General features: G+C 32.4%; 5 protein-coding genes and 2 long non-coding RNA genes across 13 annotated transcripts in view; 2 read left to right on the top strand and 5 right to left on the bottom strand.

Annotated features, from left to right (window-relative positions):
* Nucleotides 1-903: 903 nt before the first annotated feature.
* On the bottom strand, nt 904-1,828 carry LOC663302 (uncharacterized). The gene is made up of 2 exons (XR_010333755.1): nt 1,504-1,828; nt 904-1,419 (listed from the first exon to the last, which is right to left on the bottom strand). It is a non-coding gene; the product is annotated as an uncharacterized LOC663302 (long non-coding RNA).
* A 2,589-nt stretch (nt 1,829-4,417) lies between these two features.
* Nucleotides 4,418-15,746, top strand: Kal1 (Kallmann syndrome 1). Its single transcript, XM_008203147.3, has 7 exons — nt 4,418-4,699; nt 9,409-9,604; nt 11,642-11,956; nt 12,006-12,208; nt 15,073-15,214; nt 15,266-15,480; nt 15,527-15,746. The coding sequence occupies exons 1-7, from the start codon at nt 4,541-4,543 to the stop codon at nt 15,695-15,697; spliced, it is 1,401 nt and encodes a 466-aa protein (XP_008201369.1). The 5' UTR covers nt 4,418-4,540; the 3' UTR covers nt 15,698-15,746.
* On the bottom strand, nt 5,292-7,876 carry LOC103315033 (uncharacterized). 2 transcript variants are annotated; one of them, XR_010333667.1, is made up of 2 exons: nt 6,789-7,876; nt 5,292-6,728 (listed from the first exon to the last, which is right to left on the bottom strand). It is a non-coding gene; the product is annotated as an uncharacterized LOC103315033 (long non-coding RNA). The 2 variants fall into 2 exon arrangements; XR_511800.3 differs by having other exon boundaries at nt 5,292-6,712.
* On the bottom strand, nt 12,230-14,938 carry LOC103315167 (prothoracicotropic hormone). The gene is made up of 4 exons (XM_015985386.2): nt 14,766-14,938; nt 14,517-14,717; nt 14,354-14,472; nt 12,230-12,476 (listed from the first exon to the last, which is right to left on the bottom strand). Exons 1-4 carry the CDS (start codon nt 14,766-14,768, stop codon nt 12,272-12,274), a joined length of 528 nt encoding a protein of 175 aa, XP_015840872.1. The 5' UTR covers nt 14,769-14,938; the 3' UTR covers nt 12,230-12,271.
* A 1,162-nt stretch (nt 15,747-16,908) lies between the features above and the next one.
* On the top strand, nt 16,909-21,248 carry LOC103315168 (zinc finger protein 664). Of its 5 annotated transcripts, none has more exons than XM_064356068.1 (8): nt 16,909-17,132; nt 17,223-17,416; nt 17,666-17,978; nt 18,036-18,233; nt 19,234-19,401; nt 19,448-19,640; nt 19,694-20,015; nt 20,334-21,248. In XM_064356068.1, the coding sequence occupies exons 2-8, from the start codon at nt 17,263-17,265 to the stop codon at nt 20,483-20,485; spliced, it is 1,500 nt and encodes a 499-aa protein (XP_064212138.1). In that variant the 5' UTR covers nt 16,909-17,132; nt 17,223-17,262; the 3' UTR covers nt 20,486-21,248. The 5 variants fall into 5 exon arrangements, with proteins under 5 accessions (XP_064212138.1, XP_064212137.1, XP_064212136.1 ...); XM_064356067.1 differs by having other exon boundaries at nt 17,648-17,978; XM_064356066.1 differs by having other exon boundaries at nt 16,909-17,076; nt 17,223-17,978.
* Nucleotides 20,882-22,353, bottom strand: LOC103315169 (carbonic anhydrase 14). 2 transcript variants are annotated; one of them, XM_015985293.2, is made up of 7 exons: nt 22,234-22,353; nt 22,039-22,160; nt 21,874-21,994; nt 21,726-21,831; nt 21,447-21,677; nt 21,271-21,401; nt 20,882-21,212 (listed from the first exon to the last, which is right to left on the bottom strand). In XM_015985293.2, exons 2-6 carry the CDS (start codon nt 22,151-22,153, stop codon nt 21,294-21,296), a joined length of 681 nt encoding a protein of 226 aa, XP_015840779.1. In that variant the 5' UTR covers nt 22,154-22,160; nt 22,234-22,353; the 3' UTR covers nt 20,882-21,212; nt 21,271-21,293. The 2 variants fall into 2 exon arrangements, with proteins under 2 accessions (XP_015840779.1, XP_064212140.1); XM_064356070.1 differs by having other exon boundaries at nt 20,882-21,159; nt 22,234-22,352.
* LOC103315170 (hypothetical protein) overlaps nt 22,353-27,011 on the bottom strand; it is a 35,802-nt gene continuing 31,143 nt past the window's right edge. The window contains exon 4 of the mRNA XM_008203151.3: nt 22,353-24,798. Within this exon, the coding sequence (XP_008201373.1) occupies nt 24,288-24,798 (511 nt within the window). The 3' untranslated portion in view covers nt 22,353-24,287. The remainder of the gene's footprint in view (nt 24,799-27,011) is intronic.

Raw genomic sequence — 27,011 nt, 5'->3', positions numbered from 1 at the left:
GCAAGATCTAACAAAGACAGACGCATCACTAATGAATTAACGCATGAATTAACGTAAGGCACGTAATGTTTGTTGTAAAATTTGTAAGCATTTTGATTGGGCCGTTTGAGGTCGGCCATTAAAATTAGAGAGAAAGCCAATTACTGTAGATTATTTGGTTCATTGATGAATTTTAGTTTTGGATATGATTGGTTCATTTAACGTCGGCCATTATAATAAAGGGGAAACCATGGAGAAACCAATCACTTTGAATTTTTGGGCTCATTCATAATTTAATGAATGGCTAGTGTAAATTTGAAAATAGTCAATTAAATAAACCTTGTTGTTTTAAATGTTCTTAATGTTTTTCGAAATCAAAATTTTAGTGACGAAATTGCTTTTCGTACAAAAATTTTAATGAAAGAAGACGTTTATACCAAAAAAAGGTATATTATAAACTAGATTTTTGTCTTTTGAGTACGTTTTTCAAAGTTTACATGGCTTATATAATCTGTATTATTTGAAAGAATGAAATTCGGTGGTATCTTGAAACAAAAATTTTTACTTTTACAATTTTTTTATGGGAGGACCCGTTTTTCTGTGGCCGTTTTGCCAATCTCAATTAAATGCCTTTAAGGCAGTGTAATAGATTTTGAAGAATTACTCTTAGAGATCATATTTGTCATAATCATAACTCAGAAACCATATTTCTTTTGAAACTTTGTTAAAAATACTCTCCTGTTTTGGAATATTTTTCTTTAATAAGGCAAACCATTTTTAATGGGGGTTGAAAATGTCATCATTTTAATCTATTTTGCTAGATTTAACTCATTTATGTCTTAAATTTAATTTAATTTTTAAGTGTTTTTGAAATTTTTGGTTTTTGAATTGAAAGCAAAACAAAAAACTAATAAAAGGCTTGGAAAGATAGTATTTATTTATTAATATTTTAGGTACAGGTTTTATGTAAGTGGCAGAAACTCCACTCTTTGGTATCTGTAATACAAATATAAACTGTAGAAAATAATAAAATTATGAATCAGTTAACTTAAAATTTAAAAGAACTTAAAACTAATAACAGTAATAACTATACAAAGTTATACTTTACAACACTGCCTAAGTTATTTTATTGTTAATATTTTGCACGTAATTAAAAAATAATATAAGTATAAAAAATGTGGAAGATAATTATGTTTTGGGAGTAGTTGAGCTTGAAGGTTGACTCGACGTCGTCGTCGATGTGTTCTGTGAGGGTTGTGTCGTTGATGATGATTCTGCCGAAGCCCCTACAGCCGTCGTCGATGACTTAATCGTCGTAGTTGTAGGTGAGCTTGTTGCACACTCCTGTTCTTCAATCGTTTCACACATCCATTCACACCAAGTTTCCGTGAAGATATCGCTATCCTCTTCCGAGGACGGACACTCTTGACACACATCATACTGAATCGAAATTTTAGTAGCAGTTATCTCCCGAATGCATCTTTTAAATCATCGCGTCCATCAAGCAAGAAAAAAATAACTCACCCAACCGAAAATAGGATCAGCGCTGGAACAGGCCACCACAGCGGCGACCACCAGCAAAGAAGCGATCATCATCCTTACAGATTTTGCCGCGTCTATAAAGCTGTCTCCAAACCAATACTTGCTTTATATATAAAAGCCAACATGAAAAGACTTTATTATTCACATGCATACAAGCCGAAATTGATTGCCGGTTGCCATCGCACGTTTCACTTTGTCTTGCTTCAATTTTAATGCAAATCGTGAGCAATTCGCAGCTTTTTTCTCGCCCAACTAATTAAGAGCAATTTCGCACAAAAAAGGCGAAACAAATAAATGACGCGCTCGGGTAAGACCTAAAGGAGTTTGTTTATTTTCGCGCAAGTACTGCAAGGGAACACCATTACGATATGACTCATTTTGCAACTCTTGATAAGGTGTGCTCCGAAATTGCGCAATTCAGCACAGAATTACAAATGATTGTACCAAAAATAAACACTAACACAAATAAAAAAGTTATTAATTCTTTACAAACAGCAACATACTTTGGAGTTATTTGAAGTATTCCTTACCTTTATTTTTTGGATTGAAGAAAGCAGGGAAGGATATGGGACCGTTGGGAGATGGAGATAATCAAATTATTTGAAAACTATTAAAATTGAAAACTTTGGTTTAAAAACAACAGTGTTCCTAGCTGAAGCACGTGCTAAAACGCTAAAAAAATTTTTTTAATTATAATTTTTGACCGAATTTAGAGATCTTTCAGCGCAATTTAGCTCAAGACGTTAAAATAAACAATAAAAAATTGTACAGTGGAAGGAAGCGTTTCTAATTTACCTTATCTGGTTGTCTAGAATTTCATTAGACACAATAAGAATTTAACAAAAAAAACATTTGTCAGTAAGTACCATAAAATTTCGAAGACGAATGTGCTAAAGCTGATGATTTTCAATACAAAGTTTTAAGGACAAGTCTTTAACGTTAAAAATCGTAACAGTATAAATTCTTGTGGATAATGATGACATAGGTCTTTTTTCTCGAAGTATAGTTTATAGTTTATTTATTAATTTGGTCAATCGAATTTAAAATTTTAATTTTATAGATCTTCATTTTTTATTATTTTAATTTAAAAGTCTCACTTTAAAAGTAGGATTTTTGTCATTTTTGTTATTTAAACGGCAAAAAATGAATAATTTATTCACCAAATTCACCTTTCTTGATCCAAGATAATAATATTTTATTTTGTCAATTTGTGGGCTGCTAAATTTTCTTTACGAGGAATTTTTTAAAAGACATATTTTTTTAAAATTAGGACCTCTAACTTGTACTAGTATCGACACCAGAATGTTTGGGTTACGGGATAAATGATTGAAGTCTCTATTTTTTTAAAGCATTTTTCTATAATGTAATACAAAAATTAAGTACAAGTTAATAATAATGATTGTTAAAATAAAACTTTTAACGGATAAAGAACACATTTTAATAAAACAAGGTTTAACACGAAATACATTATTTTTATGCTACAAAATATGTTCAACATGGTTTCCATTGACTTCTTGGCTTTCTCACGCCATAACCAACTATCATAAGAATTTCTATAAGCTCACTTTGATTTAAAAATAACATCTTTAAACTACTTTTTAGAATTATTAGACACATGTGTAATTTCTGACTAATATACAAGTGACAAAGTGACAGATGCAGCTCGCTACAGTATTTTTAAAACTAACTTAGCAGAAATTCAGAATAAAATTTTTGAAATTTTATTTCTTTTACCTTCTAATAAAAATGCAGGTGGGTATATGTTATATCAGAAAAAAATGCTTTTTAAAAAATTATTAAGTTTGATTCTTTGTGTTATTAAAAAAAGTTAATCGTGTATTTTCAAAATAAATGATAATAGAAAATCGAAAAAGGTCTTAGTGTTAATACTGTTCTGTAAATATTTAGTTGTATCTATTCTTTCTAGCGACCCTGTATATCAACCTACTACAGCACATTTTTTTTTTCTTGATTTATATGACGTAATTTCTTCAGAATTTGCCAAAAACAAAAAGGAGTACTGGTACAATATAGGCTACTTTACTCTTTTTTGACCAATTATTAATTGTTTGTGGCTAGCGACATTTTTTCATCGTGTATTTTTTTAGGCATTATTTGATTTAGAATGAATAAATAAAAATATTTTTTGCAGCGACTTAATATTAGGAAATTAAATAACTAATTAATTAAACTTTGATTATAATCAAATGTAGAAAAATTCTGAAAAAAATCCATATGCATAGAGAAAAAAAGAATATAGTTTAGCAAAAGTTGAACTTTGTGCGATAATTAGTTTTTCAGATAAACAGTAAAAATAATATACTGTTAGTAGATTTAGTTGTAGGTTAACATAAGAGTCTCGATTAAGACCTAAATAATTAGTAATTCTACATATTTCTTCTTCCGTCACCGAAGATCGTGGACCGCATAGGACCTGTACTTTTTATTTTTTAATGATCCTTTGCCCCTCATTATTTTTAAAACAATTTTTATGTTAAAAAACTGCAGACACTATACGAAAGTACAACTTAGAAGCAGTTAAGCTAAGAGCTTATTAAAAAAAATAATTGTAATTGATTTAATTAAATACTTAACAACACTTGAAGCTTAATTTCTAAGTACTTCTTAAAAAAAATTATTTCTGTGAGAAGTGTAATAAAAATGCACTTGTCCGGAATGCGTTTGAGGTTTAGTATTATATGGCAAAGCAATTTGAAAATGGTCTTCGTGCGAAACCTACATAATTAAGAGTAGCTTTGGATGTGTGTAAAAAAAGGTATCGGAAATTCCTGCCTTTTTAATGTAAATCTAGAACCTGTCGTGCGCAAGTGGCCGGGTTGCGGCACTCTAGTTGTTCCCGTTAATATAGGTGATGAAAGTGGGTAAAGTTATCGCATAACAAGTCGGGATGCATTCATGAAGCAGGTCGGCTGTTGGCTAGATCAGCAGCTAAGTTGTCAAGAGCGTGCCACCGCCAGTACGACTCTGCCTCGTCATATGAGCCGCAGTACTCAAAGCGATGGCTCTGTCCACGGTACTCCTAGTAGTACTAGTGCTAGTACGCGAACCGCGGGGTTTTTTCGACGCCGTCGACGCTCTCGGGGCGCGCTACGAGCACGACGCCCTCGCCTCCGCGCGCTGCAGAGCCAGCTGCTGGCACCAGACCAACAAAAACTCGGTAAGTACCTACCACCGAAAAGTCAGGAAGGGACTGTTACTGTTATAATTCAAATGAAGATTAATGTGGACACAGGCCGCACTAATCCTGCGATATAAATGGAAGGCTTAGACCAACACCAGTTATATACCAATTAATAGCAGTACCTACACATCTTTACTTTATAAATGGAAGAACAAGTTTTCAGTTCCGCATAAACTGTGATGCGAGTCGCTTATTTTTTTCAAAAATATTTTTTATGTGAAGAAATCGCATTTTTGGCACTTGATAAATCGGGGTCACTTAATTAACATTATCGACAAATGCACCACTATCACGAATATCTTATCTCCGCGAAATTAATTGAGTGTATTTATTATTGTTTGACATAATTTTTAAAAACAATTATTCCGAAAATAAGTGCATATGCATGTTGGGTCGCTAAAATAGGCTACGTAAATAAATAGTGCATTAATGTATAGTCCGGGACATTTCAATATGAGATACGTCATACCGCATACCTTGACGCGAGACTATATAGAGCACAAAAACTAGATAAGAGCTCAAATTTAGGGAACTTGTGTTTGATAGATGACAAATGTAAACAATAATAAAAATTTAAATATTTCTTTATTGTAGTAAAGTACAGCAAAATGTACCAACTAGAACACTTAAAAACAAATGGAGAAACTTTCAAATGCTTTGAAGTACCGTTGCTGGAGTACTGTTGAGGTTATGTTTGACCTTGGTATGACTGTCAGGTTTAAAGTTGAAATTTGCATTAAAAAGGCCATAAAAGCCTCGAAGTGACTTTTAGGGTAGTCATCGTCATGTTCCACTTGCATGCCCCCTCTCTGACACATCAGTAAAATTTGCCACAAAAGTTTTAAAAAACGACTTTAAACAACAAAAAAGGCCCTATTTTCATTAACAATGAGACATATCTCGCTGCATGCGGCACGACATAGGCCTCATAGACCAATCTCATTGTGAATGGTTTTCGCTGAGATCACTTTGAGAGGGTTTCACTGAGACTGACGTTGGCGGAAGGCTGAAATCTGCCTCGCGACAAGTCTTTGCACCAACATTCGAAAACGCTGTCAATGGCTTAAAATGATGAAACTGTGTCAGTTTTTTTGTATCTTTTGGGATTAGTCTTTGAGTCCTGTCGCGCCGCATGTAGCGAAGCAGATCTCATTGTGAATGGGTTCTTTAAGAAACAGTTTCAATGTACACCACAAGACATACACTGAGACGGCCTCATGCCTCATATCATGGCTTGTAATTGACAGCATTTTATAAAATAATTTGGAATCATAATGCAGAGATTGTTGCGAGACAGGCAGGCAGGTCTCAAGCCTATTGCAGAAGTCGCTCTCAGTGAGTCCATGTCTTAGAGATGCAAGACCAATTTAGACCATTTACAGTGAGATTGGTGCCCGAGACCTATGTCATGCAGGAAGCTAAACTTCATCGTGAATGGACCCATTTCAATGGGGGTGTGCTTTTTGAATAAATTTGAAATGGCCTTTTTGAAAAAAGCAGTTGTCTCTCTTTTATTCATCTATTCAACACGTTTGTATTTGATGCACTTACACCAATTTCATTATCAGTGTCTTGATTATCAGGCAAGGGCAAAGTGGAATTGGAGGCAACCCAGAAATAAAAACACTTTAATTTCCTTTATTAGTAGGCTATATTTTTTATAAAAGACGACTACTCTCAGATAGAGACGTACAAAAATGTAAACAAGAGTAAAAGTTGGTTTTTCGCAATATTTCACACTATTCTTCCACACGTCCACAGTAAAATCAGAAAGCGCTTGTTGTTATAAAGCCCTTATTATGTTTTTCAACGATGGATGAGACTTTGTGACGTATTTGTCAAACGTAAGTTTTCAAATACCCCATGCCAGTGCAACGGAGTTATATTAACAATTTTATGGGATTATTTTTAACTTTACACCCATTCTGCTTGAAACAATAGTCGCTACCAGGAAATAACAACGAAAAAAGTGGACCCAAAAGGCTTCAGCTGCAAATTATAAACACTATCTGTGATTTTTTTTATATTTTTTTTAATAATCATTTAATAAATGTCGTGAACTTACTTTGAAGTAAACAGTGAGCTCCATCTGTAACTCATAATTACTTGAACCGCAATTCCCATCATCAAAATGTGCAAAACTGCGATAAGTGAGGTTATGCAGGTATGCACTTTGTTTTCCAGTTTTTCACACAAAATATATCACAAAGTGCACAAATCGTACAACCAGCGATAGTCAGTACTGTCAGTACGTCACAGCAGCTTTCTCCAGCACAATCACTGACTGCAATTCTGTGTTGTGCCATTCCCGTCTCATCATATAATCTATAATTGTTATATGACAAGTAATGTTTCTACCTTCAAAAATACTTGCGTAAATATTTTATTATCCCGTTGGTACACACTTTTAAAGCAGCCACTGGTTATATAGATTAAAATTATAACATTTCCTTTGTTATTGTTTACATCAGTCAGCTGTTTACTGTCATTTTCTAATGCTACCAATTTAAAAAATGTCCCTGTTATTAAAGCTCAAGGACCACAGAATGAGAGAGAGAACATTTTTTGTTCACATAGACGCTGAATATACGTATAAATGTCAGAAAATTCAAATTTTTTATGTCCAAATAGAAATGTCCCGGACTGTAGCTGCAGGTCTTACATCTGATACAGTGGAACCTCTATAAGTCGAAGTACCTGTTGCCACAAAAAAATTCGTGATATAGTTATATTGATTTATGTGACAATTATAAAATTAACAAACTAAGGAAAATCAATTAAATTTGCAAAATTTATAAATAAACATAAATTTGAAGTATAATACAAGTTTTTATTAAGTTGTGATCTTACGTTTATAACTTAGCGTATTTATGTGCTTACCTTTTGCCGCATTATTTTATTATTTCTGCCTGGTTTACGGTGACGTGTTCGTACAATCCCTTGTTTGAGTTTACGTCATATTTTACTTATTTTTACTTTATTATAGAGTTTTGCACAAAACAGTTTTAAAACTACTAAATTAAATATAAAAACAAAAAAGATTAAGTATAAACTCAAAAACTCGAAAGTTTTGCCAAATTTCATAATAAATTTTCTAAAAATCACCAAGTTTTTTGTCAGGAATATTAAAAAGAAATACAAAAAACATTTTTAAGTTAGAAACTCAAATATTTCGCGAAATTCAAAATAAAAAATTATAAAATTACGTTGAAAAAGTCAAGCTTTTTTTCAAAGCGTTTCAGCACTTTTTTAGCAAGAACCACAAATATTTTGCAAAATTTCGTACATAATTGAGTGAATCGTTTATTTTTAAGCTAAAACTTTGCTAAATTTTCAAACAAAAAGACGTTTAAAAACTTCAAACTCACTTTAAGTTACAAACCTCAATTTTAAAATCATATCATTTTACGGTTTTTTGCCATTTTCTGCATATTTTTGACTCAAAAACTCGATATTTCTGGCGAATTTTATGATAAACACCTAAAAAAAATTACCACATTTGTGTATTTTTGTTAGAAATAAAAAAAACATTTAACAATTACCGTCGAATTTGCATCGTTTTTTAAGCATTTTTGCAAAAAAACTACTAAATTAAGTCTTACATTGTACTATTTTTTACTTTTCCAAAGTTCCATTGCACCTATTTTGTGAAGTTCAAAATAAAAAATACATTTTTATTTACTTTTTAAAGCGTTTCAACTCTTTTTTAGCCTGAAACACAAATATTTTGCAAATTTCCGTCCAAAATTTAGTGTATCGTTGTTTATTTTTAAGCTAGAAAAAAAACTTTCAAAAACTTAAAGTTATTTTGAATCCAAAAATCTCGATTTTAAAATGACTTTATTTTACAGTTTTTTTATTATTTTCAGCACGTTTTAGACTTAAAAACTCAAAATTTTTGTCGAGTTTTATCACAAATTTTGTAAAAATCACAAAATGTGTGAGTAAAAATAATAAGAAATATTCAAACTAGCATCAAATTTTCGCCGTTTTTCAAGCATTTTTGCACAAAAACTACTGAATTGTAAGTTGACCGTTGCACTATTTTAACTTTTTCAAGGTTTCATTTTTTTTTTCAGGCACTTATTTTGCGAAATTTAAAAATTGGGTTAAAAAAACAATTTTCCAAAGCGTTTCAGTGCTTTTTTAAAGTGAAACACAAATGTTTTTCGAAATTTCGTGAATCGTAGTTTGTTTTTAAGCTAAAAACTTATTCATTTTGTTAATTTTTTTCGAAAAAACGCCCAAAAATTTTAAACTTAAAGTAAAGCAACAAATTTTTAATTGATTTCACTGGTGATTTAAAAAACTGTTGACACAGATTGAAAAAATTAATGTATTGCGTACGCATAATGCAAAAAATATTCGACACATAGCTTTTCAGTGAAGGGAACCGGAAATCTTTTCGACAAAAGAAGAGGTTTAAGATATATAGATAAAATTACACAGATATTTATTAGTAAATGCTCCGGAAATAACAAATTTTCGAGATGTAGAGGTTCGACTTATGGAGTTTCCACTGTATTACAAAAAATCAGTCCGCACAAATATGCGCTGCACTGAAGGCCATCAACCCAATAAAATAGCTAATATACAGCTGACATATAGGTATGTAGTTGTATTGTTGAAATGAAGAGCATTGGCCACATACATTGTCAAAGTTGGCAACCCTTGTGTTTTTTCAGTGCGTAAAATCGTGCCTAGCTGCACCTTTTAATAAACCCGGTCGTTGTCCACAAAACGAGAAAACCTTATCACCTTTCGACGCCGTGTGCTTGAAGACATGCACTCAGGATAATCAGTGTTCAAATTTGAAAAAATGTTGCCGACACAGTTGCGGAGTCACTTGCCAACATCCCGAAGAACTGTTATCAGCAGTGGGTGAGATATTATTCATAAATGTAGGTTACTAGTCTTAATAACTCGTCTAGTTGAAAATAAATAATAAATTCCGTTCAGGTAATTCGGCTGCATTCTTCGTATGCTAATCCAAAGCGTTCAATTTTGGTGATAGCTTAATCACAATAATTTGGAAGAATAACCATAAAATTTAATTACCTGATCAATTTACCTCCGCCACTGCCATCTGTAACTGATTGATTTTCAGCAAGCTAATAAAACTGGTTTAGATATCAAAATAATGGCCTAGTTTTTGCCACACAACTCCTGAGATGAATTCCAATAGGACCACCAAGAAAGAAACACACGAGATGTTTACAGTTGGAGTTGAAATCGGAAAATTGAGTGTAAATATGATAATGTCACTAATCGTTACCGCTTTTTGTGAAACACCGCGCTCTCTAATTATCATAATTATACCTTGTTAGAACCGAATTGGGAAACAAAAAGAAATACCAACTTTAGTTAATTGTTAGTCGGGTAATTAAATGAACGCAAACGAGCCAATTTTACATGTTATTCCGAATTATACACGAACCTTACTCACAACAATAACCATTCTTAAATGAGGGAATTTTAAATAAACACACACCGGAAACCGAATAATTGCAGTTTTCATTTAGAAATAGAGCAATAAATTTGGTGGAGGAGCCGGGCAATTTCACGCTTTTCGCCCCATGGGGTTAACCGCTGTTTATAATTTTGTACACTTTAATTTTATTTAGAATATTACTAAAGAATTCCCAGTTTTTTCAAATAATAGTATTCTTAAATAACTCCAAATTTAAATACATAAAAGTAATAATATCTGTAGTCTGTGCTTGATTAAAATAATTTTGTGATGTTTTTTCCATACAAGACGTTCAAAAAATGATAAATGATATTTGGCAATGTTGTTCAACAATCGTGATCGCAATAAAATTTGATCAACAATAAAAATAAGTTATTTTTGAAGCGGTTGAAATTTTTTTAAATAAATTTAAATTAACTAGTAATTCTAAAAATATTTATTCATCACTATGATATTGAAGGATTATTTTGTGAGAAACATAAAACATATTGGCGGGGCTTACAAATAAAATTAAAAGTTTAAACACTTCAAACGTTGGTTTTTCTTTAAATTTTTATAGGGAAAGTATAAACTAATTGCAGATTAAGTTAAGTTATGCCGAGCTGTTAGCAAAATTATGGGGAATTTGCAGTATGCAGATTCAAAGGATCGTTATTTGCTAAAAATGAAAATATTGTGGCATTTTAACTGTAGATTTTTCGAAGAAAATAGTTTCTTAAACAGTACTTTTTTATGAATAAGTAAAATTGTGTGTTTAAACTTTTCAAACATTGTTTTTTAAAATTTTTTTTTGATACTTACTTGATAGAAGGACGTTTTGATAGCTTTGTATTTGCGCTTAGAATTAGCAACGCAAAGTTGGCGTCTACCACTTAAAACATTTTTCTGGTGCTTAATTCAGTCTTCAACATATTTTTGGATCTTAATTATTAGTTCTTTTTTTGCTTTAACTTGAAATAATTCTTTAAAGTCGATCGGTACCAGTTAAGTAGTTCTCTACGCGTTTTAAATAACCAACATAATGAAGACTTTCTAATTTAGAAGTTCTTTCTGATTTTACTTGCACAATTAATCTTGATTAATCTTGATTAATGTTGGATCCAAAAAGTATTTTAAAATTGCATTTCTTTCTCCAAATTTGAATATAGCTTCATTTTTTACTATCATCTTTGTGATCAGAGCATTTTTTTCTAATATATTATATTATCTTCGTCAAAGAGAAACTAAAATAAACTACTTCACCTTCTTCAGAGACTACCTTTTCTTTGTTTGATTGATTTTTAGGATGCCTTAATTCTAACATTTTTAATTTTACGTATAACGCTTTCGCGTCTTCTAAAATAAAATCTGAAAATTTTGAATAACTCATTTGAAAAATTTTTTTTTCCACGTAATTCAATTTTGCGGCGGATTAGCCCACGTTTCACCCCCAATTTTCCCCCAAACAGGCATTCCCCCCATCCCCCAAGACCTAAAACTGACCGAAGGTTTAAAAAAACGCACGGTCCACATCGAATGGAACCCTGGACAACCAACTCCTGGAGTCGTTCTCTATTTGCTGGAAGAGCGTCACCACACCGGACGCAACTTCTTCGGCGAAGACCTAAGCGACTGGTCGCAGTGCGGCCAAACTAACAAAACTAGTCACATTTTACGAAATTTTGTTAAACCTGCCCGATGGTACCAATTCCGGGTGGCCGCAGTCAACGAAAATGGTACCAAAGGATTTTCCAATATTTCTCCCACTTTTAGCGTTTCCGCAAGTACGTTTGATGCGTGAAATTGGAAATAATTGTAATTGTAGTCTCGCAGGACCTAGGCCCCCCAGAGCCCCCCAAAACGTGACTGTTAGCCCCCTTTCGAGCGACTCAAACGGGACTTTGAGTGGGGAATTGCATTGGGCGCCCCCACTTTCCGAATTGCCGATTCAGAAATATAAAGTGTTTTGGAGTCGGAGATTGCATGGGGATAAAGCGCTCAATTCTGTTCTTGTTAATCAAAGAGTGGTGTCAAAGGTAAGATAAATTATTAGAACATCAGGATGCGATTTTTATTTGAGTGAAAGACAGTTAATTTATTCATACAGAACATTCACATGCGACTGTTACTGTGATTGTTTCGGAAAGCCAAGTGCCTTTTAGAGTGTCTGGAAGGGCCATTGAGGGTCTTATTTCAGGGTTTCGGGGGTCTTTCTGTTTCAAAACGCGGACTTTGTAGTGGCGTTCGATGCAACGGTAGGGTCCCCCGCAAAGTTCCGATTTGCATACACCTGAGTGTAAATATCTGGAAAAATTTACTTTAACAAAGAAAGTGATTTAATTCCTAGCTGCATTTTGGGTCTTAGCTTTTACACAAAAATTTATCCAAATAATTTAATGTACAATGCAAAAAAATCTAGTAAAATTGTTTTCATGTGTGTTTAAAAAAAGTAATGTCAATGTTAAAATAAGGACGTATTTTTGGACATCAACAATACACCATTTTTCATTGACGTTTAAAAATTTAATTTCTGGTTTAAGGAGCTTCTGAGTTTGAAAAAACAATTTACAATAAATTTATCACATACCTCTTTCAAGTCAGCAAGTGTACAATCACGCTCAAAAAGAATGACACTCATAAAACCGCAGCCACAATTTTTTTCTATATAATGCGGTTAATGTGTGCGTGTGGCTTGGGTCATTTTTAGATTTTGAATTATTGCAAAAAAAAACGAAAATTTTAATTTGGAAGCTTAATTGAATTTGGATCTAGAACGTTCACATTTCCGTCAAGCTTACTTACTTAAAAAATAAACGCCATGATAAGCTACAAGTTTATTTTTCGCAAAATAAAACAATACAAAGTTATAAAAATTCTGTTTGTAAAGTAACATTTTTATTAATTTGTCTTGTTAATGGGTGATTAACTGATTATCCGATCAGCTGTTAAAGGTACTCATCAATATCGCTCGTTCTTGCTTTAAACAATATTATTGAATATTATTAATAGCCTTCATTAACAAATTAGTATATTAAGATTAATAACAGTTTAAATAACGGAAATATTACGAGATAAAAAGCACTTTTAAACCTTTTTATTTTAAGGAATACCCAGGCTATCATCAGGGTATACTTAGTATGGCAGCCATCTACTTCCTTAATTTTACATTCGATACTGACAATGAAAAAAAAATTGTAATGTTTAATAATAATGAGTAAAATGCAAAATAAGTGAAATGCTTGGTGAAATGATACAATTTTTCCTTGCGGAGCAAAAATTTCGAGAGGTAATTTTTTCTTTTCGTTCTCAGAAAGTAAGGAGAATTTCACACGATTATGTCAAGTGCCCGAAAGTTTTTGCTCGCTTCCATTCATAATTCGATTAATTTGAAAAAATGTAAATATTACTTTTTGAAAAAATCAAAAAATTAATGAACTGTTTAAAGCCAAAGTTATTCAAATAAATTTTACAAATGTCAATTATTATTCAAACAACTCAGATTAGTAGGTATCTTTGAAGCTTACATTTTTTTTCAAATTCATTTCAAAAAAACTAATTTGAATTAACCATAGCTTCTAAAATATACAAGGCTGATTCAAAAGTTTTAGATCATCTCCTGCTGTAACATTTAAACAAAAGAACTACACTAATAATTAAGATAGGTGCTAAGGAAAATATATTAAAAAAAAAATAAAATTTTAAAATGAAATTGTCTGTGTTAAACACTTTTGACACTGTCTGCAGAACATCTTATCATCATCGTTTTAGCGTCAAAAAATACACGAAAAAAATCCAATCTAAATAAAGTCTGTGTACTTTATTTCAATGTTTATATAATCATTTGAGGGAATGAAATTCTGTGAGGTTTTCGTCAAAAAAAAATAATACAAATGTTACCTCAACTTATATTTTTTTCTTTATGATCTTTTGCTACTTTTAACTTAATTTGTATTCTAAATTTATAAACTACTCGTATAAACATGCTAATAAGGCAAGTTGTGTTCAAAATACTTGCAGACCTATCAAATTATTTTGCTATCATTATTAAGTTTAAGCGTTTAAGTTAAAACTCACACTGTAATAATCTCATTTAATTTTTAATGTTTCGAATGAAACATTTCCTCAAAATTTCGCGTCACACGTTAAAGAAAGTTAAGCTCTCGATTCAATGTAATACAAACCTTGGGTAATACTGGTGTCCTAAATCGAGAACGCGAAATTCGATCCCACACGAACAAGGCATCGGCCGTGAAGGATGGTAATAAGGTGACAGTCTCGTTGTCTTTTTACCTATCACGTCCTAAAAATCCGGTTAAACCGAACCAAACTGAGCGTATAACTCACTGATTGGTACGTCATGTCCTCGTTGTCTTTCACTTTTCTCTTAATCAAATCGTCGAAGTTGTTTTGGCAAATCTCGTTATCACACCGATCATCCACTTCGTCATAATCCAGAAAATTGTAATTTTTATCTTTCCAAATATCCATCGGTTTCGTGAATTTAATAAACGTCAAGGTTAGTAAAATTGCGATTATGATTTTTTTCTGAAATGGTTTTTATTATTTGGGGATGAAACAAAACCAACACCGAACCATATTTCACACAGTGCGAATCCACTTTCGGAGAGTTATGAAGTGATTGGTATTTAGTTTCATCTTATATATCTTTCCTAACAATACATCCATTAATTCCTGTGGGTGACGATATTAGGTTGCGTTTTCTTTTAGAATCACAACAAAAAACGAAGGCTTTGTTTTGGGGATGATGTCTAGATATCAGAGTGTTTATACAGTTAGTTTTAAGTTAAAAATTATTAGCACCTCGTACCTAATAACCGAGATAAGAAAATCGGTTTGTTATTTGTGCGTGTTTACACTTACAGCACGAATTACCTTTCAGGAGGAAACAACGTTTTTATTGCAAAACCTCCAACCAAACTCTTTGTATTTCCTTCAAATTCAGGCATTAGCTCAATATGGTAATAGCCGCCTAAAGGGAGAAAAATCGGGACTTGTTCTAAACACAACAAACTACATGAATGGTTCAATTCAAACCAAACTAAATCCCAAACGATTAAAACATTTTATTGCAGTTACTCATAATTTAGTCTCGACTAAACCGCCGATTAGAAACAAAATCCAAGACTTACAGGTGCTAAAAATCTACTGGGCTCAGAATAGTTTAAAAGCGAAAATCATCTGGAAACCTGGGAAGGACTCTTCGAAATATGCCGTGTCTTTATGGGCTTGGCCTTGCCACAAGAATTCCAAATCTCGAAACCATTTCAAATTAGCAGTGACGACAAAAGTACGTGTTTTGGAGCCTCGTTCCCTGGTTATATATTTTTTTGCAGATGTCTCATTACGTTTTAACTGATCTCGAATTTGAGTGTCGATATAGGGTTAGTGTTAAAAGTATTTCAGAAGAAGGAATAAAGTCAGCGGAGGACACTTCGATAACGTTTCTTATTCCCTCCTGTAGCGAATTTAAAAAAACGAATCGAAAGGCGAAATGTACAAATTAAACTGTAACATATATTTATAACTTTGTTTCGTGACCGAATAAATGTTTTACAAAAATTTTTGTTTTATTGGTTATTACTCCTAAATTTTCATACAGCGGTTTGGAAAAGTCTATTACTGACCTGCTCCAAATTATTTTTCTTGACTGATCTGACCTGACCTTATTCACAAGAATATTTTCAAGTATACAGTGTGTTATCGAAATTAACTACAGTCTGTATAATACAAAACATATGGAAATGTTTGGATGAAGCTTTTAACACTGATGTTTTTAAATTGCTATTGGTAATTTTTTTGAAATAATGGTTTTTACGAAAATACGCTTTAAAAAAATTATTATCTACACAAAAATTAAGAAACCTAAAAAAGTAAGCATTTTATTTTATAGAAGAAAGTTCAAACTACGAAGGATTATAAGTTAGGAGACGAAAGGAGATACAAAATCGCAGTATTTTCTGAGCCTAAAAAGATAGTACGGTAGAGTAAAAATGCGGGCGCTTCCGGCGTTATACCGTCTCGGATTTTTTTAGGTTACTGTTATTAAGAAACAAAAATAAAGAAGTTTGTTGCATCTTTTTTATTTATTTACGCTATTTTTTCTTTTTGTATTTAAAAACATACATTTTTTTGTAAAACATTAACAGTTAAGTATTTCTTTAGATTACTCAAAAGATAATAATAACTTTTAAGTAACCCTTAGGCTATTATTCGTCATTTATTAGAGTGAAATAAATAAAACTTTAATATTTATGCGAATCTGTAAATCTCCGATGAACTACAACAAATGATCCGTGGTGGATTTACGTTATGATATGCATGGTTTACTACATGGTAACAATAATGCTTTTAGTGATTCTTAAAATGCAATAAAATTTACGGTTTCCCATTAAAAAAAATGTAATCTTGCTCACTTCTGAAACATACTGTATATTTCAAAATAATTTTAGGTGAGTCAGGAGGTTAGTATTAATGGATTTCGTAAAAAAATATTTATTTTTCGATTATTTAAAGATCAGTAATGGACTTTTTCAACCCACTGGGACATTCTGTATAAGTAATTTTTGCACGAATTTTTTAAGTTAAAATCAATTAACACATTTGTAAAAAATTTAACAATTGTTTCTGTTAAAACGAAAAAAAAATGTTTGAATATCTTTTTTAAAAGTATCCAAATCAATAAAAGCTCTCCGAAAACTCAAACTTGGCGCCTTGGTGAAAAACGAAAGTTTCTAGGGGTGCGTGACATGGTGGTGGTGGTGAATTTTTTTGCTTAATTTTAATAATGTCTTATCTGCAACAATTAAAACCCAATTCAATAAAAAATTAGCGAAAACAGTGCCAATGTGTGGGAGAGTTGTGTTAAATTTCGGTTTTTAAAAATGTGAGCACCCTAATTTGTTTACTTTGTGGTATTTATAATCGATACGGGATTCAGAGGTAATTAAATATTAATTAATTTCACTAAACGCAAAGATATTCATCAATTTGTGTAAGAAAAGAGGGTTTTTGACTGGCCTTTTGCTCCAGGTGACGCCACCTAACCTAACTTTAATTTGTAAACATAAAAATGAGACACCTCGAGCAAGAAGTTTCAAGCTCGGATCAGTGTAAAGCGGAGTATTTGGATAACTTCCTTGAGATAAAGGAGGAAATTCCGAACTTAATCTTAGACGAATGCGAGAATTTCATGAAAAATGAGTTTACGAGTGACGAGGAGAGTGGTAGTAATTTGCACTTAGATTTGAACAATGATAGTGAGAGTGATGAGGATGATACAGCGGTTAAAAAACGCCGAAACCGGCGAAAATCGCTTGTGCCACAGAAAGCTGTCCAGTTGGAAGTTAGCCAGAACGGTTCAATGTTCAGTGGTTCCGAATCCTCTCAGGATTTGATAGAGAAGACACAAAGTCTTTGCTCTTCAGACACTAACATTGATAAATTCCTCCTATCAGATAACTTGAATGCCTTAGAAATGCCAGATAACGACGATTTATTAAACATAAACGAGGAAGACATTTTCAAAGACTTGCAAGAGGAAGCTGATGGTGAGAAATTAGACGATGAAATTTTGGACAATGTGAAGGAGGAATGGAGGGCTCATTGGGGGGTCAAATGTAACATGTGCGAGCAAGTCTTTCCCTACAAAACTGAATTTGATAAACACTACCAAGACAATTATGGCTTAATTCCCGTGTATACTTGCACTTTTTGCAACAAGACTGCTGAAAAATATTCCACCTTTAGGTCTCACTGTTACAGGCATATAACAGAAGGGCGCTACAAGTAATTCAGATCTTTGCACTTGTAAATAATTTTTTTATTAATTGTTAATATTTTCAGGTGTCAAGCGTGTCCTAAAGGTTTTAGTTTACAAAGCATGTTACACGTCCATGTGTTAGCAAAGCACACGAAAGCTAAGCCTTTTAAGTGTGATGAGTGTGGTAAGAGCTTCGTTACTAAACCAGGACTTAAAATTCATCTTAGAAAACACAAGACTGAACTCAAGGAGGATTACCCGTGTGTGGAGTGTGGTAAAATGTAGGTGTTTTACTTTTACACAGGAAATAGAAATTTGAGCTGTTGCAACAAATGTTAATTTAATTATAGATTTGCTTTTACATCATCAGCGACTTTAAATATTGAAACGTCGTTATTTGATCGCGCTTATTATTTTTAAAGATTTCTTTATTAATTTGTTTAGTTTACCAGTTGTTTAATGAAATTTTACCAAAAATTAAGCAAAAATCTAAAAATTAGTTCAAAAATGGAGCAGTTCTTGCTTTTGCAAGTGTTTAAGCAGATTATTGAAAGAACGCAATTTTTTGCGAATCACCTAAATCCATCTGAAAAAAATGTAAGTTGGATCAAAAATGCTATGATTTTATCATTTTAGTTTTATTTAGTAGGATTTTCATACAAAAACACAATTTTCTGCAAAATTGTGCCAAAATTGCCCAAAAATCGGTTGAAAATAATGTTATTTTTTTACATGGGAAATGGAAATTTGAGCTATTGCAACTAATAATAGATTTCCACATTCAGCGGCTTTTCCTTTAAATAATGAAACGTCGTTATTTGGTGGCGCTTATTATGATAGATTAACGCTGTGAGTTAATAAACTCACGTATTTTTTTTCCAAGTGCTTAAACCATTTGGTTTCTTTAAAAACGAAATTTAATTCGCAAAAAATCTGACGAAAATTCAAAATTATTGAAAGAACGCAAAATTTTAAATCATTTATGTTTAATGTATTTTGACGTGGTTTTTTTTGCAAATTCATTTTCGAAAACTCAAATTTTTACCTAAAATGTAATAACTACTTTAGCAATGATTATATTGTATTTTGTTTATAATCATTTTAATTAAATAGTTATTTATTTTCTACATTAACTCGAAATTTATTATTAAATTTTTACCAACATACAGCAATGTTTGTTTGTATGTTTAGGAGTTTAGGGCTCGTATATTCGGCTTAAATAATAATTGTTGTATTTGCTAACACCATTTTTTATCAAGTAATTTCACTGTTTTGTCTTAGATTACACACTCGAGGCGGTTTAACCTCTCACATGAACGTCCACCGGTTAGGCCGCCGTTTCATGTGTGACGTTTGCGGTAAAACGTTCACCCAAAAAGTGAACATGCAACAACACGTCAAACAACACACTGGTGATAAACCCCACGGTTGTGATAAATGTGGCAAAACGTAGGTTTTTTAACCACATTTCATTCCCCAGTTCATGGTTTTACAGTTTTGCAGAAAAATCACACTTGGCGCGCCATTACAGCTTCCACAGCGACCAGCGGCCGTTTAAGTGTGATGTGTGCCAAAAAATGTACAAGACTGAACGTTGTTTAAAAGTCCATAGTTTAGTACATGCTGCGGCCAGACCCTTCGTTTGTAGTTATTGCAGTAAGGGCTTTTTGAGTAGCACCAAATTGAAGGTGAATAAAAAAACACAAAGCTTGGCGATGAAAAGTGTATTGTTTTTTTCTAGCAACACTTTAATATTCATACAGGTGAACGGCCTTACAAGTGTAAATATTGCGAACGCACATTTACGAATTATCCAAATTGGCTGAAACACACACGAAGACGACATAAAGTTGATCACAAGACTGGAGAAAATTTGGGACCTAAAGTACCTAAAGAGGAAACATCACAATCGACTGTGATCGAAACTACTGATACGTCAGAGCAATTAGTAGCGGATATTTCGCTTAGTAAAACTGAAGAGCTTCTCCTACAGCAGGGACTTTTGAATTTTCCACTCACAGACGATAAGTTTGTCATTCCGCAACAAATCGATTTTTTAGCCGGTAAGTGTTTTATTTTTTATATTGAATGGAAGGGGGTCACAAAATGAGATTGTTAGATATTGCGAGTGTCAATTAATTACAAATTCCAACACATAAATTTGAAGGGTTAAAAATACCTTTTTTTAATGCTTGAAGACCTGCTACCTATAGAAAAAATGTTGTATTATACACGACAATAAAGAAATAATTCCACTCATGACTTCGTCGCTCGTGAACTTAACCTTTTCACTCGTAGATAAACAATCTCTTTATCGTCTTGTATATTAAATAACTATTATTATAGCTATATGGAACTTAAATTTCGAGTTACTTTTACAGGTACTAGTAATAACTCAGTGGGGGTTATCGTTCCATACTTCCAAACATCACTACCAAATCATCAAACCTTAATCCAAGGTTCTAATAACGTAATGACCATGCAATTCAGCGATTTGGTCCACTCTCAGTATTTACAACAACCGTTGATGTAATTTTACAAAAACAATCAAAGCGCAACATTATTTTATTTTATTATTTTTTACCCTCCTCGGCAGCTTTTTCACGTTTTTACACCCTATTTTTTATTTTTATTATACCATGCCTACAAATAAATTTCTGACTTCTGGGTATAAATTCGCTTGGCAACATTAATTTTCAGATATAAATGACATTTGTCATTTATTTCTGATGAGTGACTGCTAACATGACTGTTTAATATCGCCAATAATACGATGTTGCCAACTTAATTTCATACTTAAGCTGAAAACTGCAGACTCTGGTCAAAATATGAAATGCCAATTTTATTTGATATTTCATTTCTCGCTATTTCGCAAAAGAGCGATTCTTTACATTACTTTACATGCGAGTAACCGAAAAGATATAGCCAATTTAATTTTTAATTATTTTATTGTGATCTTTGTTGTAAATAATCCGCTGAGTATTATTTTACAAATCTACAGTATTTAAGATAAAATACTTGATAATTTTGGGGTGTTGAGAAACATTTGAAAACACCCTGTATTTGCAGTATGTGTCAACATTCCACAATTTATCAATTCGTATCAATGTGTATGTTTTTAGACTTAAAACGTAGTATTAAACTGAGTATTCTTAAATAAGTATTCGTTATATTTTGTATTTTTATACTTGAGAACGTGTCGTAAAGCTGTAAGACTTGAATTTATTTTAAATGTTTTAATTGTATGTAACTGTATTCACCTAAAACAGGCAATAAAATGTGATACAAAATTGCAATGTGAAAGCGGTAGCACTTTACCTGTCACTTTCCGTAGTTTTCCCTCAAATCACACTGAAATATATCCTCCGGTCATTATCGTCCTGTAGTTCCCTGTAATTACATGTTCGAGGCTTATTTAAATGCTCCCAATTTTTTTGCAACCTTTCCAACTGAAACCCAATTAATTAAAATAACAAAACGTGGAATAAAAGTACTTGTGACTGCGATAAATGATTAGGTGTTGAAAAAATCGTCCAAATCACAGTTTCGTCGAAACAGGGCGTTGTTAGAGACCCGTTATACCGATAAAACTTGCCAATTTTGTCGCTTAAGAATTGTCGCGGTATAACTGGTTGCAGTAATTCGACCGGATGGTCAATTTTCATTCGTATCACAGGAATCGTTTCGATTAAATTTTCAAACGCATCGTTTGAATTCTCCGTTATCTAAAGCCATATTTTAACCAAATGGTCGGACATATCTCACATACGTACAGTGAAAAATGTGCTGAAAATAGCAACACCGTCTTTATAATTCAATGCATTCTTGAAATTTTCATATTTCTTGGCGTAATGAATCAACTGGCCTTCGAGAGGGTACCTAACATTCTTTTAATCGCGGTTCCTCATTGAATTTGTTTACCTTTGATTGTCGATTAAATGTTCCGAGTCCCAGTGAAAGTTTAAAGCAGTTAAAACATACTCTTTACACAGTCCGGCCCCCGAAACTTTGGGCAATTCCGAATCCAGAAAATTAATATTTACTGAAAAACTCGATACAAAATTTATTTGTGGCCGAAATACCTACTTCCGTGTTCTGTGTAAGTTATAGCCGCGTTGTACATTTGGTTGTAACCGCAAAAATAGAACGGTGTAAAATGTTGTGATATCAGCTCTTCGGTGATGTTGATTGGGGATTGCATGTTAATTCTGTTGTGGAAAAATTTTCGTAATGAATTTCAAATAAAGGGAACCTGATTTTTTAATATATGTGCGGATTTACCTTGAAATTTGTTTGTTTTTGGTTGAAAATACGAATAATTTTGATGCACGAAAATTTGGATGATGGAATGATGACACCAATTGCCAAATTGCTGTCAGTTGCGGGTAAATGAACGAGTGTTTCGAATGTTAATGTTAGTTTATTTGCACAGCTTTATTTCATTAAGTATATGTACATAATTATTCAAGATTTAATATTTCAACAATTATAACACTTAGCATAAGTACTTGACAGAAAATACAAGGGTAGAGGCGATATAGTTTTCTCAATAAAATAATATAAAAATTTAAAACTAATTTCTGAGGTACACAGTTAATACGTTTTATTGAAATGCAAAAAATCGTAATACTAGTTTAAAAAATACAAAAGCAATAAATAGCTACTATTTACACAATTTAAGCCGTTTCACATTTCAATAAAAACGATATTCGGCAAATTATCTCCTAAATCTAGCGTTTTCAGTACTTTGAAAGTAGGTAACCATAAATAATTTAATACTAGAAATTATGTAAGAAGTGACGAGTATTGGTGATTATGTTTTTGAGTATTGAGACAAGAGATTAAAAATCTATTAATACTGTTCGTAAATACACAAATACACTGTTATAATATGCGTGTAGGTTGTTTACGGTTGTAGCGGTACTCATTTCCACTTTGTAACTCGAATTACCCTTTTATGGTTTACCTTTCATTCATTTTTTTACAATGAGTTGTATATTATTTTTAATATTTAACGAGTAGACTAGTGCATTCACATGTCAAAAATGGGGCCAACTGCGTGACCAACGATAGTCCTGTTTTCGTTAAACTTACGTAAGAAGTCGTTACTGGTCTGATGCACGATGGCTTATTTTATTCCTTCATAAAATGAACCGTCTTGCATTATCAGGAAAAACAATGAGCAAGAGACACTGTCCAACAAATTTTCACTTTTTGCCCTCCTTTAGACGAAAAAGGTTGTACTGAATGCAATGACTTTTCTTAGCTGTGTTTGAGTATTTTTATTAGCACTTTCCTGTTCAGGAAAAGATTAAAAGTGAATGGTTCTATTCATTGTTTTATGCAGAATTTTGTAATGCAGGCTAATAGTCAGTTAGCAAATAATACAACAATTATTTAAGCAAAACATAAAACTGTTATTTATTATGAATACAGGGTCAGCTTTACAGAAGGTGAAATACGTGGATGAGTAGCCGAAATTGAAGATTGCGATAAAGGGTTCTAAATACCAAACTATAATTGAGCCAAAAAAACTAAAATTAATTATCTTTCTGCTTCGGCAACGTGCGAAAAAGCTGAGAAAAAATGTCATTTTTGACATAATTCACTGATTTTTCTTTAGAATTTAACAAAATCTCGGTAAAATTTTTTTTTTTATTTTAAGTGCTTCTTCAAGCGCTTGAAAACGGCTAAAATTACAATATTTCAGTCCAGTTATACGAATTTTTGGTATTTTTATGGTAATTTGTTAATATAATCGATTGTTTGATTGAAAAATGGACCTATTGATATAATGTAAAAACTTTTCGGGCTAAACAATGTGCTAAGACGCTTGAAAAAAGGGGAATTAGTAGGTATATAATTTTTTACCTAATTTTGTGAGTTCTTGTTCCGTTGTAATAAAAATTGTTCTAACAAAATCAAACGTGAAATTTTGGAAATATACTTGGATAACGGTATAACTGTAACTTGTACAGACTGAAAATTGTGTAAAATGATGAATGAAAAACGTAATTACTCAAAAATGCAAAAGCGACTGAAACGAAAGGCTCTTATTTTTTAATTTCGCATGAACGAATTAATAGACACAACTATTACTTTTGAATTTTTTCTGAAACAGAAAATGATAATGAAAACACTTGAAAACAACCCAATAAACCTTAACAAAAATTAAAACCCGGTTTTTAATTTGCATTTCGCGTCGAAAAATGTCTAAAGAAGGTTTTTGGTGTTGGACAGTGTAATAGGCCACGACTTGGACCGGCCTATGAATGGAATGTCTAACCACTTACGCACACCTAAGTCCTTTGGTATACCGAAATTTCTAAAAAAGTCTAACTAGTATCGTCTTTGACTCTCGTCTTCCGGTGTTTGAGCCTGTCCCTCTTCTTCTTATTAGGCGTAACTACACAAGCACAACCACTTCTAATCCTTATATAGTCTAAAGTCCACGTGGCGCCGCCTGGCGCCGCCAACGAGGGGAAATTCTTCGGCCTCTGCATATGATGCCGCCCCAGGTCCCTCACCAGCGCGTACGTGTAGCTGTACTTCTGGATGCACTTGGAGTGCTCGTGCAGTTTCTTATCCATGAACCTGCACGGCTTCCCCAAGATGTCCTTATGACACGACCGCTCGTAGAACCTCTGCGTGTAGTCCCCATCCCGGTACAACTCGACGAATTGGTCTTGCCTGTTTTTGCCCCCTTGGGGTTCGATCATTTCGAGGACGGAAGGGCAGCACTCGCTGCCGTTGTTGCCGCTGCTGCTTTCCTCCCGCAGCAGCATTTGGTTGTCGCGGTGGTTCAAGAACTTGCCGGGCAACCGCAGCGGAACGTCGTGGTCGTACCTAAATAAAAAAAGAAAATTGAGCGAATCTGGATCCGATTGAAAACGTACGGAGTTTTAACCGGATTCAGATGCGACTCAAAAGTGCAGCACAACTCATAACTCGTTAACTTATGTTCTGATTTCTCCTTGCGAGCCCCTTATACAATCCGACAGAAAGAATTTGGTAGAACTTTTATTTTACTTGGTACATGAATTGACTTAAAATTGTTAATGAATACGAATTAGAAGAATACTTTAATATTTTAATATTCATGAACAAGTAGGTAATATAATAAGTTTGGATCCATTTTGAAAAAATGTCATTTATTATCAGCAAAAAATCCTCGATTTGCAAACGAAAACACAGAAACAGGGACAAAATCTTTAGCTACAACAGTTTTTGTAAATGTTGAGTTTCATGGCAGAAGTTATTAAAAGACCACCACATTTTGACGGAATTTGTAAGTAAACACATGCTTGCTTAACATTCTCCAATTTTTAGCAAGAACTGATGGAAATGCAAAATAATATTATACCAAAAGTAATTAACTAAGAGTGTCTGATTGCACTGACCACTGAATCTGGCCAATGAATTAGAGAAGGTGCTAATTTTAACACTAATAATGCTGAAGAAAAATTTTGAATGTGCTCCAACTTTGAGCTTGTTTGAAACAAATTTTCCTAAAACTAATAGCCAACGTCATAATAAATATATCCAGTTGTGCCCTTCGACGAATAACTTTTGTAGAAACTCGTTATTCAATAAAAATGCGATCAATAACAATTATCCATAAAAATCTAAATTTGAACAATATTTCAAGATGAAATTTGTAGCACTTAACCCCTTTGTGATACAAATTATCCTTCAAAATGGCTTGACCTCAAATGAAAAGGATTACCCAGTTCTAGCAGAACAATATTTCTAAAAATGTAAGGATAGTTCTGACAATTATTTATTTAATTAATTGAAGAACCTAAAATTTATTTGTAAAGTCATCATCAAACATCCATTTTTTATTGACCATTAGAATTTTCTTTTACAATGATACTTTTTTGAGGTAGATTTTATCAATACACATTTTTTTCAAAATCGCAGTTTAAATTAAATGAGTCAAAGTATTCCGATTGTATTTTTTTAATGTTTAATTTTTTGATGAATAACATCCAGTTAAAAAGATTTGCCAAACTTGAATTTTTTCAAAATGTAGTGTTTTTTGAGTTCCTACATAAAAAAATTACAATCTAAATGTAATTAAAAAATTAACATTCATACAACATTAGTATCATTAGTAAAAGAGTATAAGTACAATGTAACTTTATAAAAAATAATTGAAACTCAAAAAAAGGTGCTAAGTATCTTTCATTTGAGATACAAGTTGGGTCATGCGATATTCAAACTTTCATTTTGTAATATATGCAAAGTGGCTCGTTTTGTAACAAACATCCTGTATATTATCTATGTTAACTTGCTTGTTGATTGTTGAATTTGGACGTGGTAGACGAAAATTTAGTTTGTTGAAGTGTTGAGCAATTGAGGACAATAAATTTGGTTGTTATAATTTTATAAGTTATAAGTTTATAATCAAACGTTACTGCTACTAATTCGCATCTAGTTTCAAGACTAGAAAGTTGAAACCTATTTATTTAATAACATTTCTTGCGGAAAACCAAATAGAAAGTTAGTCCCATCTTTGTACGCCAAAAACCAAAAATTTTCTTTGAACATATTTTAACACAACTGACGCAAAACCAAACAAGATTGGACAACTGAACTAGACAATAATTTTAAAGTTTTTTTGATACTACTGATATCTGATCAATGACCATGCACATTTAATTTCCTATTTTAATTTGGGTTCAAATTTATTATAAAAACACTTAACTTTTGTAAATTTACATTTTTTCCAAAAATAAAGAAAGGCAATCTTCCTCAGAAAAGTAAACATAAAGACTACGATATCTACTTTACTAAAATTCCACAAATAATATTTAGTATTAGGAAAAGCCAAAGAATTTATTTTACGTGACGTCTGAGCTATTTCAAAAAGAGTAAATAAGGCAGAAAGTAATGCTTTAGGTGGACTTTCAACAGAACAGTAAAATTTTCTAGCTAGAATTAGATCTACATTCCATTTCAGACATTAAGAGAATGGCAACGGTGTATTTGCATATTTTGGGGTAAAATAGGGCACAAATTTAGATATATATATATATATTAATTGAAAAGATCTA

The sequence above is a fragment of the Tribolium castaneum genome, chromosome 4, assembly GCF_031307605.1.
Source record: "Tribolium castaneum strain GA2 chromosome 4, icTriCast1.1, whole genome shotgun sequence".
Lineage (NCBI taxonomy): Eukaryota > Metazoa > Arthropoda > Insecta > Coleoptera > Tenebrionidae > Tribolium > Tribolium castaneum.
Note: the sequence above shows the minus strand (reverse complement) of the source record. Positions and strands in the feature narration are given on the sequence as shown.

Excerpts from the sequence above, each read along its gene's own strand:
- LOC103315169 (XM_015985293.2), bottom strand. The coding sequence starts at position 22,153 with ATGCAATCCCCAATCAACATCACCGAAGAGCTGATATCACAACATTTT. Across the intron at positions 21,995-22,038 it reads AACTTACACAGAACACGGAA|TAAATATTAATTTTCTGGAT; the intron begins GTAGGTATTTCG and ends CGAGTTTTTCAG. Across the intron at positions 21,402-21,446 it reads ATCATTTATCGCAGTCACAA|TTGGAAAGGTTGCAAAAAAA; the intron begins GTACTTTTATTC and ends ATTGGGTTTCAG.
- Kal1 (XM_008203147.3), top strand. The coding sequence starts at position 4,541 with ATGGCTCTGTCCACGGTACTCCTAGTAGTACTAGTGCTAGTACGCGAA. Across the intron at positions 9,605-11,641 it reads AGAACTGTTATCAGCAGTGG|GCATTCCCCCCATCCCCCAA; the intron begins GTGAGATATTAT and ends TCCCCCAAACAG. Across the intron at positions 15,481-15,526 it reads AATTAGCAGTGACGACAAAA|ATGTCTCATTACGTTTTAAC; the intron begins GTACGTGTTTTG and ends ATTTTTTTGCAG.
- LOC103315167 (XM_015985386.2), bottom strand. Across the intron at positions 14,473-14,516 it reads AGGACATGACGTACCAATCA|GACGTGATAGGTAAAAAGAC; the intron begins GTGAGTTATACG and ends CCGGATTTTTAG. Across the intron at positions 12,477-14,353 it reads GGACACCAGTATTACCCAAG|ATATTTACACTCAGGTGTAT; the intron begins GTTTGTATTACA and ends AAATTTTTCCAG.
- LOC103315168 (XM_064356066.1), top strand. The coding sequence starts at position 17,263 with ATGAGACACCTCGAGCAAGAAGTTTCAAGCTCGGATCAGTGTAAAGCG. Across the intron at positions 17,979-18,035 it reads ATAACAGAAGGGCGCTACAA|GTGTCAAGCGTGTCCTAAAG; the intron begins GTAATTCAGATC and ends TAATATTTTCAG. Across the intron at positions 19,641-19,693 it reads TGAGTAGCACCAAATTGAAG|CAACACTTTAATATTCATAC; the intron begins GTGAATAAAAAA and ends GTTTTTTTCTAG.